The 15,513-nt window shown below is 53.0% G+C and overlaps 1 protein-coding gene and 1 long non-coding RNA gene across 4 annotated transcripts; both read left to right on the plus strand.

The window, feature by feature from the left end:
* The first annotated feature begins 893 nt into the window (after nucleotides 1–893).
* On the plus strand, nucleotides 894–4,227 carry LOC122121296. Of its 3 annotated transcripts, XR_006149919.1 has the most exons (4): nucleotides 894–958; nucleotides 1,694–1,916; nucleotides 2,160–2,269; nucleotides 2,803–4,227. It is a non-coding gene; the product is annotated as an uncharacterized LOC122121296 (long non-coding RNA). The 3 variants fall into 3 exon arrangements; XR_006149918.1 differs by lacking the exon at nucleotides 894–958 and having other exon boundaries at nucleotides 1,515–1,916; XR_006149917.1 differs by lacking the exons at nucleotides 894–958; nucleotides 2,160–2,269 and having other exon boundaries at nucleotides 1,515–1,916.
* A 9,340-nt stretch (nucleotides 4,228–13,567) lies between these two features.
* Pou3f3 (POU class 3 homeobox 3) lies at nucleotides 13,568–15,178 on the plus strand. Its single transcript, XM_042695455.1, has one exon. The coding sequence runs from the start codon at nucleotides 13,611–13,613 to the stop codon at nucleotides 15,105–15,107; it is 1,497 nt and encodes a 498-aa protein (XP_042551389.1). The 5' UTR covers nucleotides 13,568–13,610; the 3' UTR covers nucleotides 15,108–15,178.
* Nucleotides 15,179–15,513: the final 335 nt, after the last annotated feature.

Genomic DNA, 15,513 nt, shown 5'->3' on the forward strand with positions numbered 1-15,513 from the left:
AAAATTAGTATGGCAATTGGATTCCGTGAAGGAGAAAACAGTTAAGCCCTTTTTTTCCTGACTTTTTCTATCCTATTTCCCCGTTGAAAAATAAACTGAGTGGGTCCCCAGGAAGGAGAAAACAGGGAGTCCCTAGTTAATGTTTTAAGAAGAAGGAATTTATTTGGGCCCAACTTTGTTTTGTTTTGTTTTTTCTACCAGTCTTAGTCTCCCCTCCCTCTTTCTCTGTCTCTCTGATATCTCTCTGAGAGATCACTGACATCTCCTGCTTTGTATGAAATTGTAGCTATCACAGATAGGGAGTATGATTTCAAAACTGAAAAAGTGTGGGTGTCTTTATTTCCCCCTACAATGTCCCATCACTAGAAAAGAGTAAGTTGAAATCTCACCATGGGACCACAGTTGGTCAGCTAAAGACTATGTTCTACCTCCTCTCTTTTTTTCCCCACACTAATAATAACAATAACAACTTCCTTGAGGCCAAGGCAGAAAGCAAGCAGATGTCCACCCCCTAACGTGGCTTCCTGATGTGTGGAACCCAGTCCTAAGAGCAAGCTGAATGATGGAAATGTTCTCAGGGGGTAATTCTAGCTGACTGTGCCCCTCTCCGTTTTACCCTGGTCCTCCTGGGGCAGGGAGCCCCAAAACATCCCCGGGTCACAACCAAGATCTCTTTGGGAACCAAATAGAGAAAGGAGCGAGATGCACAAATAGAGAGCTGTAGGAAGAAGGGGTGTTGATAAGCTCTACGTCTGCAGATTTAACTAGAAAGGACAGGTTGGTGCCAGAGCCTCTGCAGCTCCTCTTGCCCTGCGCTGCCCTGCGCTGCCCTGCCCTACCCTGCCCTGCGCGCGCTCTGCACTCGCGCGCGCCCCGCACTCGCGCGCGCACACGCGCACACCGCTCCTTCCGCCAGACCACGAATGAAACGTCCGCTCCGAGAGTCGGGCTCGTCTAGGTGAGACAGCTCCGCCCCGCCCTGCAAGGTGACAGCCGGGCTTTTCACCGGCTGGGAACGCCGCGCACCGCAGCTGGCAGCAGCGATCGCTGCCCCGGGGACAGACTGGAGAAGGGGCGGGAGCGGAGCAGCCTACCAGGGACGTGAGAGGGTCTGGGGAGGTGGGTGACGCCTCCCTGGGTGGCACTGCCTGGTTCTTACCCTCCCGCCCGGCCAGTCCAGCGTCTCGCACCACTCGCGTCAGAAACTCCCCTGAAAGCCCGCAGGCGCCGCGTACCTGGAGCGGCGGCTGTGCTTGTGCGCGCCGAGCGGTAGGAGGGGGGTGAGGGAGGGGGGCGGGTGGCTTGGATTTGGGCACCTTCGCGGCCCCTCGCGGCCGGAGCAGGAGCGCGTGCCCTCCCGGCGCCCACCTGCAGAGGGCGCAGCGCGTTGGGCGCCCTGCATGAGTCTTGCCAGCCTGACTCAGTATAGTAGGGGTCGAACCCCAAGGGGTTCGCCACCCCTCGCCTCTCCTATTGGGGTGGGGAGGGGAAACTGAGGCTAGTGCTCACCAGAAGAGTCTGGCCGGCCGTTGTCAACGCTTGTCACCATCAAGGGCCGCGGGCGTCGCAGTCCGATTTCCTATCCCTGGGGCTGGAAGAGGCCTGGGGTGGCTGGGGGGATCTCTCTCCTGTTTGACTCCATTCTTACGGTGGGGCTGGGAGGGAGAGCTTTTCCTTTTTTTCTCTCCTGCAGAGCTGCACAAGGCATCGGAAAGTTTCCTACCACTTGAGGATGAAGTGCAAGTATTGCTTCCTGGCGGGGAAGAAAGGACCAGAAGTCTCTCAGGAGAACTTCGCTCTTGGCTTCCCCACTGGTCTCCCCAAACACAAACTCTTCCCCGGGCCGAGAGCAACGACCTGAGGCCACCTGGGAATGCACCCTGAGGACGCGAACTCAGTGGACCTTAGGACAAGAAGTAGGGATTGGGGGGGGGGGGGGTTACCCGCACCCTCGCCTGGCACTCCCTACACACACAGATGGAGTGTTGCCCACCCTAAAACTCGATCACACGGGAAACTGAGGGCCATGTTCCCAGAGAAACGGAGTTCAAAACCTCACAGGCGCGCCCAAAAGGACTTGGCCCGGCCTGGGGGTTCCTCAAGGACTGGCAGGAGCTTGGGGTCCTGAAATCTGATTTTGTGAACCTTGAACCCCACAGTGACCACGGCCCTTTCTCACTAAAGGAGATCCACTGACCTAGATCCAGCAGTCAAGCTAAGGCCAAAGATGTACAGATTTTGCCTTAAAACACATAGCTTTTTTTTTAATGTGAGTCTCTCTCTCTCTCTCTCTCTCTCTCTCTCTCTCTCTCTCTCTCCCCCCCCCCCCCATCTCTCTCTTTTGGCAACGCAGATTACTTAAAGCGTTCCATTTCTCCGCGATCCAATTTTATCAGGATTTACTCTCATTTGTGTTCGGCTTCTCTAGGGAAATAATGCTTTGATTAATGTAATCCTGGCCCGGGATCCACCACATGCCCCTCGACCCTCTCCCAAGAGAAAGGGCCTGTTTGACAAACAATAACAGAGCAGCAACTCTTACAAGATGCCCACACCTTTAGGGGGTGGCTTCGGAGAGGGCGACACTCGTTCACACGCCGCTAGCTAAATGTACTGGTAGGGGCAAGGGAGAGGATTGCGCACCAGCCGAACTTTCCAGAGGCAGGAGCCTGGGCTCTGAGGGGTAGGGGTTCTGCGGGAGCGTCTCCCCCCCGCCCCGCGGGGTGCGCGCAGAGTTGCGTGGGTGCGCTGCGCGCTGGTCTCTGCTTGCTCCAGTGTCTACCTCTTTGTCCCCCACCACAGGCCTCCACCACCGAGAGCTGCGCGCTATGGGTGTCAGCCTCCTCCGCCCCGAGTCCGTCCACAGCGCCCACCCGTGGCCCCAAAGCCCCTCTGGAGAACAGATCTTAGGGGGTGACGAGAAGCCTTCACCTGTGATGCCCAGCCGCCGCCAAACCTAAGCCAGAAAGCCTAGAACGTGGGACCCAGTTCAACGTTTGTCTTCATCCATCCATCCATGCATCCATCCATTTCTGCATGCATACAAACATACGATTTGAAAGAAAAAAAAAATCCTTGCACAGATGCACGGAGAGTTGTCCCTTGCCCTGGCGAGGGCCTGAGAACGCTCCCCCTATCCGGTCTCCCCTCCCACCAAGCCGGGTCCCCTCCCCAAGGGGAGAACAGCTCAATTACGAAAGGGAGCGAAGAGAAGAGGTCCCGGGCGCCCGCCGGTGCTGCCCCGGTCCCCATCCCTGGCACGCTGTCCCCACCCCCTCCGTCCTTAGCCCAGGGAGGGCGGGGACGCGGCTGGACGCGGGTTCTGCCGGGCTCCCACCGAACAAAGCCCGCCGCGGGAGCCGGTGGCTGCGCGCACCGTGCTGGTGACAAAGGCGGGCGGGCGGCGCCGAGCTGAAAGCCCCAGCTCCCTGGGCCCAGTGAGAGGCAAACCCTGGAGATGGGTGCGATTTGCACCCGGTTTCTAGTGACCTGTGCGGATGACTCAGCATTCGAGGGTTCTTTTCCCCCACCCCTGTTTTTCTTTCTCCTATCTTTTTCTGTCTCCAGTTTCCTGTCCGCTTTTTTTCTTTCTTTCTTTCTCCACTTCACTCCTTTTACCTTCTTCTCACTTGGCCTTTTTTTTTGCCTCGCGGTCCCTTTTTCTTGTACTTGAGGTGGTTGGGGGAGGGAGGGGAGAGACAATGCTAACTCGACTCCTGCAGGCCTTTCCGTGTTCTGAAAGACCTTGCTGGGCAGCATTTGGAGAGAGCTGGAGAGTAAAGGATCCTTGTAATTGTATTATGCAAACTGCGCTCTAAATAAATGTCGTTAGAATGCGACCTAAGGACGCCAAGCTTAGCCCCGAGGCTCCACATTTTACCACTGATTTGGAAAGAGTCCATTTCGGTGCCCAGAAATCACAGAAATGGGAGGGGGACAAAAAAGAGGTCCCTTCCGCTGTGGAATGGGAGCCCGGAGCGCTGCAGTCTCCAAGGAAAACCTTTCAAGGGGAACGTTCTTATACCTTAACTCCGAAAGGGAACCTCTGCTAGGCACCTGGGGAGAGGGGAATAAATCAGTTTTTTATTATTATTTTAGGAAACTAAAAAACTGAAGTTTTACTTGATCGGTGTGTGTGTGTGTGTGTGTGTGTGTGTGTGTGTGTGTGTGTGTACGTGTGTGTGATGCGAATAAAAAATAAAGGAAACACAGCCCATACCATTTGAATTATATGTATTCACTTTTGGAGAATTTTTTTTTGCACTGGTTTGATACTAAACATTCTACATCTATCAAGTGCCACTCTAAGCTTGGGACCTTACCCCCCCTGTGGGGGCTTTATTAAGCTGGCTCTCTTTTTTAAAAAAAATGGGGGAGCACTCTAGGCAATACTGGACACTTAACTTTTAACTTGTGACTAATCAGCCTGAGCTGCAAGAAGCTACCTCGAATAAGGTCACTACAACCAAAATCTCGACCAGAAATTTTAGCCCTAAAAATTATGTTGCTGCAAACACCTAATATGAAGGTTTTATTTTTAAGTGAGTAACAAGAACAATCTCTTCTGGTAGATACCCTGAGGCACTGGGTACGGTTGGCCCGGGGAAAGAACAGAGTCCTGAAGTGGGAATTTCAACATAGGGGAAGAATGAGCTTCTAAGAGCATTATCTGGTAGAAAAGAACAGACTGACAGACTGCAGTCTGTACCCAGCTCCTCCGATAATAGCTAAGTTCAAATGTAAAAATAAAAAGTCTCTAATAGAAAAAGAAAAGAAAGAAGCATCCAAAGTGCAAGAATTGCTTTCTAACAGCATGCCACAGTGGCTCCCTTATCCACCTCAAGACTCCTGATTCCAACCCAGAGAGAAGGTATTGTAAAATAGATAGGAGTAGGGAGTGTTTGGTCCAAGAAGTGTGCTTCAGGTTCAATTTTAGAATGACTACAAGCTCAAAATAACCTAGCACCCCTTTATGAAAGCTGAGCTAATATTTCTGGGCTTTGTTCTTTAAAATGCACACACACACACACACACACACACACACACACACACACACACACACACACACACCAAGTTGACCTTGAAATATTTTTTCTAGCTGAGAGAGAATTCACTTTTTTTTTTTTAAATCAATGAATCAGCATCACCAATATGGCTGTACTGGTCACTGAGCCGGGCTCCCTGTTACCTAACCTACTACAGATCTGATTTTGAAGACCACTAGTTTGGGAGTGAGCAGAGAGAATGATGGGGGGAAGAAAGGAGAAGGAGCAGTTCTGCTTCCCCAGCCATTGGGAGTGTTCATTATCAAACTTGTCAGGTGCACATTCACAGCTAGACTGGGCAAACAGTTGAAAATAGGTTCTTTCAAAAGTGCATACTTGATTACCAACTTACTTACTATGCCTTCTTAATTTATCTTCCACAATCTGAAATGCCCTGTAGTTTAAAGCTATTCTCTAAGTATCAGAATGAAAGCCTCTTACTTTAGAATGAGAAATCATGGAACATTTAGATTTAGTTATTCCTTCTACCTCATCTTTAAAAAAAAAAAGTTCTATATTCCTTCTCCTTTTCTCCAGATCAGATAATCAGTTATCAAAGTGATATGAAAAATGTAGGTGGAGAGGGAATAAAATTGAACCCACACTTCCAAACCCTTAGCAACCCAAAGAACAAGTGTTGCAGTACCCACACAATAAATTCTTTTCCCATCAAAAGCTACTTTTGCAGAGCCTTTCTCTTTGTATAGAACACATGATGTGGATGGCATGTTGAACATTTTCATGTGTAGATGCTAAGGGAAATTGTGCTTCCACTCTACAGCAGTATGGAGCACTTCATCATTCTCAAACAGAAGCAAATTAGTAAACACCCACTTTGTACATTTGACCCAGGTAATAGTCTTCATTTTCTCATTTGGCAAAAGCAATTTCACTGTCTCCAACAATTGAAAAGTCTGTAGGTTTGTCTAGCAGTTTGGATCTTAGTTCATACTTAGCTTGATCATTTCCACTCCTCAATTCATGACAGAATGCTGAAGGATTTCCCTATAATGTCCAGCTCTTCTCCAGTTAACTTGTTGCATTGCGTAGAATTCATATACTGTTTCTTTTACTACAGGTTAACTAAAAATGTAGAAATCAAGAGGACCGAGAATGTTTTACTTCCCTGATCTTTTTAAAGCACATTTGCACGAAAGGAAATTAAACAGCAACCTAGAACAATCATAGATCTCAGGAAGAATGATTCCTACATAGGCTTGCTCTAAGTATGTATAATGATCATGTCACCCGTGGTTTTGTAAAATATCCAAATTAATAGAAAAGTTCCCTTCTGTAAAATATTTTTAAATGCTCTAGACAACCATGGGAATGCAAAATAAGCTAGAGGTAGAGCTTTGAGACTGAACTATTTGTCCAATTCATGTGGATATCCCCTAGAATTCTTTTGTCTGAATTGTCCAGAGCGCTGAGAAAAAGCCACATTTGAGCTCAGATTACAGTTCCCTCTGTTCTGGTCCACTTTGTTTTATTAGCACAAAATCTGATAGTATATTTTCTGACTTCAAATGCAAACGCTTGAGGATGAAAATCATAGAATTAAAGTGTCTCAGTGTGTCCCCTTTGCTTAGTCTATTTGCCTAATCTCTCAACCCTCCAAGATGAACTACTACTTCAATCCAATCCCTGATTTACTAAAATTAGTTTCAAAGAAAACGTCTCACTACTGGACCCTGCTTGGCTGGGAGCTCAGCTGGAAAGAAATGGGTGGCGGGTTTCCCTGCAGCAGAGGAACAGCAAAGCTTTCGGAATCGTGCCTTTCCTGGCAGGTTCTTTGCCACATTTGCAGGTGCAGTAGGCCAGCTAACCGTGCAAGGCAGCTTCACACTTCCAGTCACTGCTGGCTTCTCTTTCTTAGTCACGCTCTCTAAATCTCCTTGGGAAAACTATTCCAGAGAAACAAACTGACTGATGCCTCACACCGCCAGGATCTGCCCTTCACTATTTTAGGAAGATTTCCACATATCTTTTTTTTTTCATGCTTTAACCATGATAAACTTTCTTCTTTCACAGAACTTAAAAATCTTTCAGGCAGAAACTTTTTATTTAAAGGCTTCTGCAACTGGATTAAGTAATATTGGGCTAAAAGACAGATCTCTAACTATGGCTAGTTGGTATTGCCCTTTGAATATCAAGTCTTTCTTTTCAAGAGTAAATCCAAAGTCTTTCCGAAATCATCCCAAATAAAAGTAGCCACTCAATATCACCTGAACTAAAAGAGATCTTGGGCACTTGGATATATCTTTACTGCTTCGAGTTTTATTTAGAGGGCCAAATGTGTGTCAAGTTGAAGAAAATCCATTATTTAACAGATAATACAGAATGCATTTTGTTTTCTTGACTCCCCCTCCTCCCCGGGGGGCGGGGAACACAACTGTAAAGATAGTGTCTTAAGTATCCTATTAGGTAACTGTGGTAATATTTTTTTTAAGTATCCTTGCTTTCACAACCCATTTCTAGGGAGATCTCTCTTTTGCACTCTGTTTCTTTCTTGAACCATTTCGCAGAGGGGGGGGGAAGGAATAGGGGAGTCATTGTCCTCATATTTTAAAAACTCTGTGTTATGCTATGCATCCACGACTCGTGAATATGCATAGAAAGGTAGAGGTGTTTGTTCCTTTGGCAAGTTTGGAAGAGCAGATTTGCTTTTGAACCGGCTACATTTTACTCAGCACTAGCTACAATGATTCAGTGCGCCCCCTGCTGACTAGCTCATGGTGCTACTCCTGAGTAAAGTTTATTTTGTTCAGTAAACCGTGTCATATAAAATTAACAACAACCAATAAAATTAGCTTATATGTTTCAACTGTAAAAGTCCAAAACAAAATAAAGCTAGTTTTAGTGGCACTAGAAATCTCTAGTTTGGCTTCTTCTCTTTGGCTGAATCAAGGTCCTTTTATCTAAAGCCCAGTGCACAAACATATAGCTTAATGTGACTAGTGTTCTTCCTTTTATTTCTTTCTCTATGGCAACCAATATGCTCTGCTCAGAAATGTTCCCCATCAAGGAAACAAATGATCTTCAGGGAGCAGCTCTATATGGCATCTGGTCCAACGGAGCACACAGAGTTAACCTCAGTCAAATGCAATGCTGCCAAGCACATAAACAAGGAGTGGAAAACTGGCGAATCTTTGCCCCCCCCCCCCTCCCCCGCCGAAACCTCTTCCTCCCTTGTTACAAACCATTTCATTGATTTGGCATCAACTGTTTCCAAATAAATTACCAACTCGAAATTGCAAGGTGTACAAAAGTGTAATAAAATTCCAGCCGTTTGCTTCCCCCACCCCACCCCCAACACCCCAGACACAGTTTCCTTTACAAGAACAAGACTAAAAATAAAAATAAAAAATAAAAAACAAAAGCTTTTGTAAAATCATCTCTGGCCTATTTCACTAAGGCAAGACATTCACAACAACCTGGACATGGTCAAGCTATTTCCTTCGGCCAAATTTCTGTCATTACTGCTTGTAGTAAGTGTACCCTCAATTTTGACAAAAAAAATCGAACAGTGATAAGGAAGGGGGGCACACAGGGCTGTCAAAAAAAAAAAAAAGACACTGTAAAATGTAGTTTTCAATGCTGAAGCTCCAGCCTCCTTTGGGGATAAAGTACAGAGATGTCCTGGTTAGTTTTGATTGATCACCCTTTTCCTGATAAGCTTTCACTACTGAGCTGGGAGGCTGCAACTCAACCTCTTGCTCCCAGACACAGCATTAACCAGAGGTGCATTGACTTCCTGCCTCTTCTCCCTCATCGCTTCCTCCTTCACCAGCTCTCTGCCCTCCCTTCCCCGGCCCCCCTCCTTACCCCATCCCCTTGCTCCGATCGTGAGCCCCCCTCCAATCCCACAGGCTCCCCACAGCTCTGTACCTTCCTACTAGCTACAGAAGGGGCTTCTTCCCCTCTAGTTTTCATTCCCTAAGAAAATAAGAAGTATTTATACACTGTAGTAATCACTTCTTTTTCCAAGGCTTTCCCCCCTCATGATCAACAATTAAAATTAATAGCATTCTATGCCTCTCCCCCCCCCCCCAAGAGTAAAGAACCTTGCAGTGTGTGTATCTTTGGAATGAGTCCATCTTTTATGTAATATTTTAGCAGGGTTGGACTTTTTATGCTCTCCCTCCAACACACTTCGCTTTCCTTCTTTCAGGCAGTTCCTCTGTGAACCCTCTCTTGTCCCAAGCAATGAAAATAAGCTCCCCAACCTACAAGTACATAAATAAATACACCAGAAAGGAAGGAGAGGATGAAAGAGAAAGCAGGGAAAGAAAATGAAAAACACTTACCGAGCAAACTTCCAAGGTTATGTTTTTAAATAAAAGGAGGTGTTTATTTTTTAAAAATAAAATAAGGTGCCTAGGGTGTGGAGAAGAAGGTATATTCTCAATTCTCCAGAACCGGTGCATCCTTAGCCTCTCCTCACACTGACTCCTGTAAGCCCAGCTCTCACTAGTCTATTATTTTCACCAAAATATATGAAAATGTATGCAAATGAAAATCAGCACTAACTGTTCTCCCCTTGTTATATACTTTGGATTTTTTTTTTCCCAGACAAAACAATCACACTCCTCGAAGGGAGGGGGTGGATAAGGGAGGGCGGGGGTAAGGGAGGCTGGGGAGCGATTCGAGAACTAAGTACGTGGAAAGGGGGGAGGTAGAAGGGGCCAGACCTCGGAACAGAAGTGCATTTCTGTTATCGAGGAGCACAGCGTTTTGGGGAGGCTTCCCATAAGCGCAAGCGCAAGCGCAAGCGCGCGCGCACACACACACACACACACACACACACACACACACACACACACACACGGCTTGCAAAGAAAGAAAGAAAGTGGATCTGTTTGCAAAGGCGCTATCACGTTTCATCGGGCCACCTGAGACTGCTTTTGAAAGCGTGTACTGTGAAATTCATAGCAGTAATTTAGACAAAATCCTCACTGTATATTAATGAAAGGCGGCCCCGTGGCTCTGTTCCTATCCTCCCCATTCAGTGTAAACAAAACCACGAGACTCTCGGTTTTTGAGCCGGATCCAAGCAAAATCGGCAGGAAAGGAAAACACGGGGTGCTGGCACCGACTATTCAAACGTCTGCACCTGGAGATCTCAGATTTATTCAATGAAATCTGTGTTCTATTTTATATATATACATATCCTCATACATAAATATAAAAAGGAGGCTTTGGGGAACGTGAAGGGAAGAAATTCGTTCTGTTTGGGGATTGGTTATCGCTGTCTTTTAGATCTACTCCTTGGCCAAAAAAAAAAAAAAAATGCTTTTCTGCAACCTACCTACGATGGTATCTTTCACCGGCAAGCAGGAGCTGGACGAGATCCTATATAAATTCTACGCTTCTCGTGCTAATCTTAAGACCGCATAGAGGCTGCGTACTAATAATTCTGGATTACAGAGCTCAGGCAGTGAGTTCCACTAACTGCGCTGGACACAGGAACCTTGCCTCGGGAGAGGAGAAGAGCAGGCCCGTTCACTTTATAACCGAGGCATCCCGACCGTCCTACCACTACACCCTACATCCAGGGCCGCCGTTCAGGACTGGGGACTTAGTGGAGGCTCTACGGCCCGCGCACCCGCAGCTGGGAGCGTGGGGTGCATGCACACGCACACTCATTAGAAACCATGTATTTATTGAATGTCCGAATTGGGTTAGTTCATTGGAAATCCCCGAGGAGGGTTCAATTTGCTCTTGTTTTCGTTGCCACTTTCTCCTTTTTCTTGGTTCGCTGAGGTTCCTCTGTGCAGCGTTTCCGCTTGGCCGCGTCCCCCCCCCCTTCCACCCTACTCCACCCCACCCCCGCTTCTCCCGCCTACCCAGCACACTCCCCCTCCCGGCCCCCTTAACTCTTTCAGCAGCCGGGTAGGGGCTGAGGAAGCGTTTGTAGCTGCCAGTCCTATCCACCATGCAAAATCCATCAGAGATAGAAAAGAAAGGGGGAGTGGAAATCACCCATTTCCAAGAAAGCGAGCAAGCAAAACACCACCGCTAATAACAATCACACACACACACACACACACACACACACACGGTGGAGAGCGAGGTTAATGCACCCCAGTTGTGTGGACCACTCCGGCTGGATTCCAAAGGGAATCCTAGGAGGAATCAGGGGCGAATACACTTACGATGAATGTATGGGGGAAGGTCGGACTGATTGCTTTTCAAATACGTGGCGAGGCTCCGCTGACCAGCACCCTCCGAACTCACAAGGGCACGCACGCTACTTGCATGAATCCCAGAGGAGGGTGGGAAGAAGGGAAGGGAGGGAGCACCGGAGAGGGAGAAGGGGGGAGAGGGAGAGGGGGGTGGGGAGAGCGAGTCACGGCCGAGAGCCGTCCGTCTCGCACGCGCCGGCACCGCGCAGGTCCTGGGCTTGCGGGTTTCCCAGATGATGGCACCCGAGAACTTAAACAAAGAGGGCTGCCGCCGGCGCGCCGCGGCTGCAGAAAGTTGCGGTGGCGGATTTCCAAGGATCGCGGCCACCTGAGTTCCCGGCGAGGCGACCTCCCCTTCACCCCCACCGAGAGGGAGATGGGGGCCGGCGCGTGGAGAGGAGAGGAAACTTTGAAAACCCACTGGGGACACATCTGTCTATAGGTATTAGCTTGAATGGTGCATCTGTGACGCGCGCTTTACAAATCTCCGGCGAGGGGGTGGTGGGGTCCGGGTGCAGCACAGGGCGGGGTGGCTCGGTTGCTATTTTTCTTTCTCCCTCTCCCCAACCCCCACCCCTTCGTTTTCCTCCCAATCGCTCCCCCCTCCTCTTCTTCGTCCCCTCCCTCTCTTTTTCGCTCTCCTTTCTTCCTCCCCTCCCAGAATTATCCCGAACGCACGGAGCCGGCGAGGGAACGCCAACGTTTGGGCCGGACACTAAGAGTTAAGATGTGGCGGAGGGGACGGGAGGGGGTTGGCGGGGAGGGGAAAGAGGCGATGGGGAGGGAGCAAAGGAGGGGGGGCGACAGATTTCCAGCTTCTACGACGCTCTGCCTAAATTAAAAAGCAACCAATCGGAACGGCCGGAAGGGGGGCCGCGCGTCCTGAGCCAGTCATTCCGGGCCTGCCAATCACCCAGCAGGTAGCCAATCAGCGGGAGCCCTGGTGCTCGACTTCCTTGTATTTGGGAAAGTGTGGTGGTGGGTGCGCGCTTGCGGCGGAGGGTAAACATTCGACAGTCCCTGCTCTGAGAGGGAGGGACAGAGAGCGAACTGTCAGATCGCGGAGCGAGTGCGGGCGCCCGAGAGAGAGAGAGGAAGAGAGAGAGGGAGGGAGAGAGGGAGAGAGAAAGTGAGAGAGGGAGAGAGAGAGAGAGCGCGAACCAGGGCGCAGAGCGAGGCAACTCTGCTCCGGCTTGGCCAGCTCCAGCCGCCCGCCGTCGGTGCACTCTGCGAGCAGTGGAACGTGCCCACTGGAGTTGGTCTGTGTATCAAGGATCCCCTATATGCACACACACACCTCAACCTCTACCAATGCACTCTTCTTCCTCCTCCTTCTCCAGACAACTGCTGGGAAAAAAATAAAACACCAACAACCCCAACCGTCAGCAGCAAGGTAACAGAGCAATTCGACATCATTTTTGCCTGTTCCTTTTTTTTTTTCTTCCTTCCTTGTTATATTTGTTTCCTAATTTCTGCCCAAAAGGAAAGATGTCGCATCAGACTGTGCGTGTCGCGAGGAGAATGCACAAGGACGCTTGTTTCAGAGGCCATCCAGAGCTCTGGCAATAGCAACTTCAGAGAAATGCACGATCGCAAGAAGTTTTCGTAGGACAGAACAAAACTTGCTAAGAGAGGACCGGAGGGGGAGAGCCGGAGCCCGTCGCCCCTCTGCTGCTCCGCACGCGCGAGCAGCCCGCCTCACCACGCCTTCCAGGACGAAAAAAGTTTTAACTACTCGGAGGAGGAACGAGTGAAAAGTGTTGGCGAGGAGGAGAAGAGTTCGCAGCCGGGAAGGAGCGCGGCGGGGCCGGTCACCGGCCGTCTTTACTTTGGCTCAGGAAGGAGGGGACACCTTCTTTCTTTGTTGTTTCCCCGAGAAAACCTTCACTTAGCAGGTGGACTCCGCGCGCCCCGGGAGAGCGCCCCGAGAGCCCGTCCCGCCCCGCCCGGCGAGCCCCGCTGGAGCTAGCCGTGAGCGCCGGGGCCGGGGGGCGGCCACGACCCCCCCTGCGAGGGCTGGCCACGGAGCCCGCCCCGACCAGCGAGCCCCCCTCCCCACAGCACTGCTCCTGCGGTTGCTGCTGCCGTTGCTGCTGACCAAGGCCGGCCGGCGACCCCCGCGCCCTGCCGAGCGGCCTTGCAGCTGCAGCCCGGGGCCGCGGCGGCGGCGGCGGCGGCGGCGGCGGGGGCGGAGGCGGCGGAGGCGGCGGCGGAGGCGGCGGCGAAGGCGGCGGGGGCCCCGGGCAGGGGAGGGGCAGGAGGAGGGGGGAGAGGAGGCGGGAGGCGGGGGGGCGCGGCGGCGGCGGCGGCGGCGGCGGCCGCGGCTGCTGCTGCGGCGGCGGCGGTGGTGGCGGCGGTGGGGTGGCGGGAGCGGAGCGGCATGGCCACGGCGGCTTCTAACCCCTACCTGCCGGGGAACAGCCTGCTCGCGGCCGGCTCCATTGTGCACTCGGACGCGGCGGGGGCCGGCGGCGGCGGCGGCGGAGGCGGCGGCGGCGGCGGCGGCGGCGGTGCAGGGGGCGGCGGCGGTGGCATGCAGCCCGGTAGCGCCGCCGTCACCTCCGGCGCCTACCGGGGGGATCCATCCTCCGTGAAGATGGTCCAGAGCGACTTCATGCAGGGGGCCATGGCCGCCAGCAACGGCGGCCATATGCTGAGCCACGCGCACCAGTGGGTCACGGCCCTGCCCCACGCCGCCGCCGCCGCCGCCGCCGCCGCCGCCGCCGCCGTGGAGGCGAGCTCGCCGTGGTCGGGCAGCGCGGTGGGCATGGCTGGCAGCCCCCAGCAGCCGCCGCAGCCGCCGCCGCCGCCGCCGCAGGGCCCCGACGTGAAGGGGGGCGCCGGGCGCGACGATCTGCACGCCGGCACCGCGCTGCACCACCGGGGGCCGCCGCACCTGGGACCCCCGCCGCCGCCCCCACATCAGGGCCACCCCGGGGGCTGGGGGGCCGCCGCCGCCGCTGCCGCCGCCGCCGCCGCTGCCGCTGCCGCCGCGCACCTCCCGTCCATGGCCGGGGGCCAGCAGCCGCCGCCGCAGAGTCTGCTTTACTCGCAGCCCGGGGGCTTCACGGTGAACGGCATGCTGAGCGCGCCCCCCGGGCCCGGCGGCGGCGGTGGCGGCGCGGGCGGCGGCGCCCAGAGCCTGGTGCACCCGGGGCTGGTGCGCGGGGACACCCCCGAGCTAGCCGAGCACCATCACCATCACCATCACCACGCGCACCCGCACCCGCCGCACCCGCACCACGCGCAGGGACCGCCGCACCACGGTGGCGGCGCGGGGCCGGGACTCAACAACCACGATCCGCACTCGGACGAGGACACGCCGACGTCCGACGACCTGGAGCAGTTCGCCAAGCAGTTCAAGCAGCGGCGCATCAAGCTGGGCTTCACGCAGGCCGACGTGGGGCTGGCGCTGGGCACGCTGTACGGCAACGTGTTCTCGCAGACCACCATCTGCCGCTTCGAGGCCCTGCAGCTGAGCTTCAAGAACATGTGCAAGCTCAAGCCGCTGCTGAACAAGTGGCTGGAGGAGGCGGACTCGAGTACCGGCAGCCCCACGAGCATCGACAAGATCGCGGCCCAGGGCCGCAAGCGCAAGAAGCGGACCTCTATCGAGGTGAGCGTCAAGGGCGCGCTCGAGAGCCATTTCCTCAAGTGCCCCAAGCCCTCGGCGCAGGAGATCACCAACCTGGCCGACAGCCTACAACTCGAGAAAGAAGTCGTGCGGGTTTGGTTCTGCAACCGGCGCCAAAAGGAGAAGCGGATGACGCCACCGGGGATCCAGCAGCAGACGCCCGACGACGTCTACTCGCAGGTGGGCACCGTGAGCGCCGACACGCCGCCGCCACACCACGGGCTGCAGACAAGTGTGCAGTGAAGGCCAGGGGCGCGCGAAGAGGGCCGCCGCCGCCGCCGCCGCCTCCGAAGCCTCGGTCAGCACCGCCGCCGTCCCTGCCGCCGCTGCCGCCGCCACCCAGCCGCCGCCGCCCAGCCGCCGCTGCCGCCCGCCGCCGCCGCCGCTGCAGCGCAGACCCGGCCACCTGGGCTGCACCCGGCCCGAGCCCGGGCTCATCCACCGCCTCCCCCTCCGCCCAAACACAGGCGTGCCGGCGCGCACGCCCTTGGAGGAAAAGACGATCGATTGAGAGATGGACCGAGGAGACTGGTTTATTTTTTATTTTTGAAGTTCAAGGAAGGAGGGACCAAACCAGAAAATTTAAAGCATAATACATACCCAGACTGTTTTATATACTTGTATAACAAACAACCAGAGCGCAAAAGGG

The sequence above is a fragment of the Dipodomys spectabilis genome, unplaced genomic scaffold, assembly GCF_019054845.1.
Source record: "Dipodomys spectabilis isolate Male_0828 unplaced genomic scaffold, ASM1905484v1 ptg000187l, whole genome shotgun sequence".
In the NCBI taxonomy this organism is placed as follows: domain Eukaryota; kingdom Metazoa; phylum Chordata; class Mammalia; order Rodentia; family Heteromyidae; genus Dipodomys; species Dipodomys spectabilis.

What these genes read in the sequence shown, in the direction of transcription:
- Pou3f3 (XM_042695455.1), top strand. Translation starts at nt 13,611, where the DNA reads ATGGCCACGGCGGCTTCTAACCCCTACCTGCCGGGGAACAGCCTGCTC.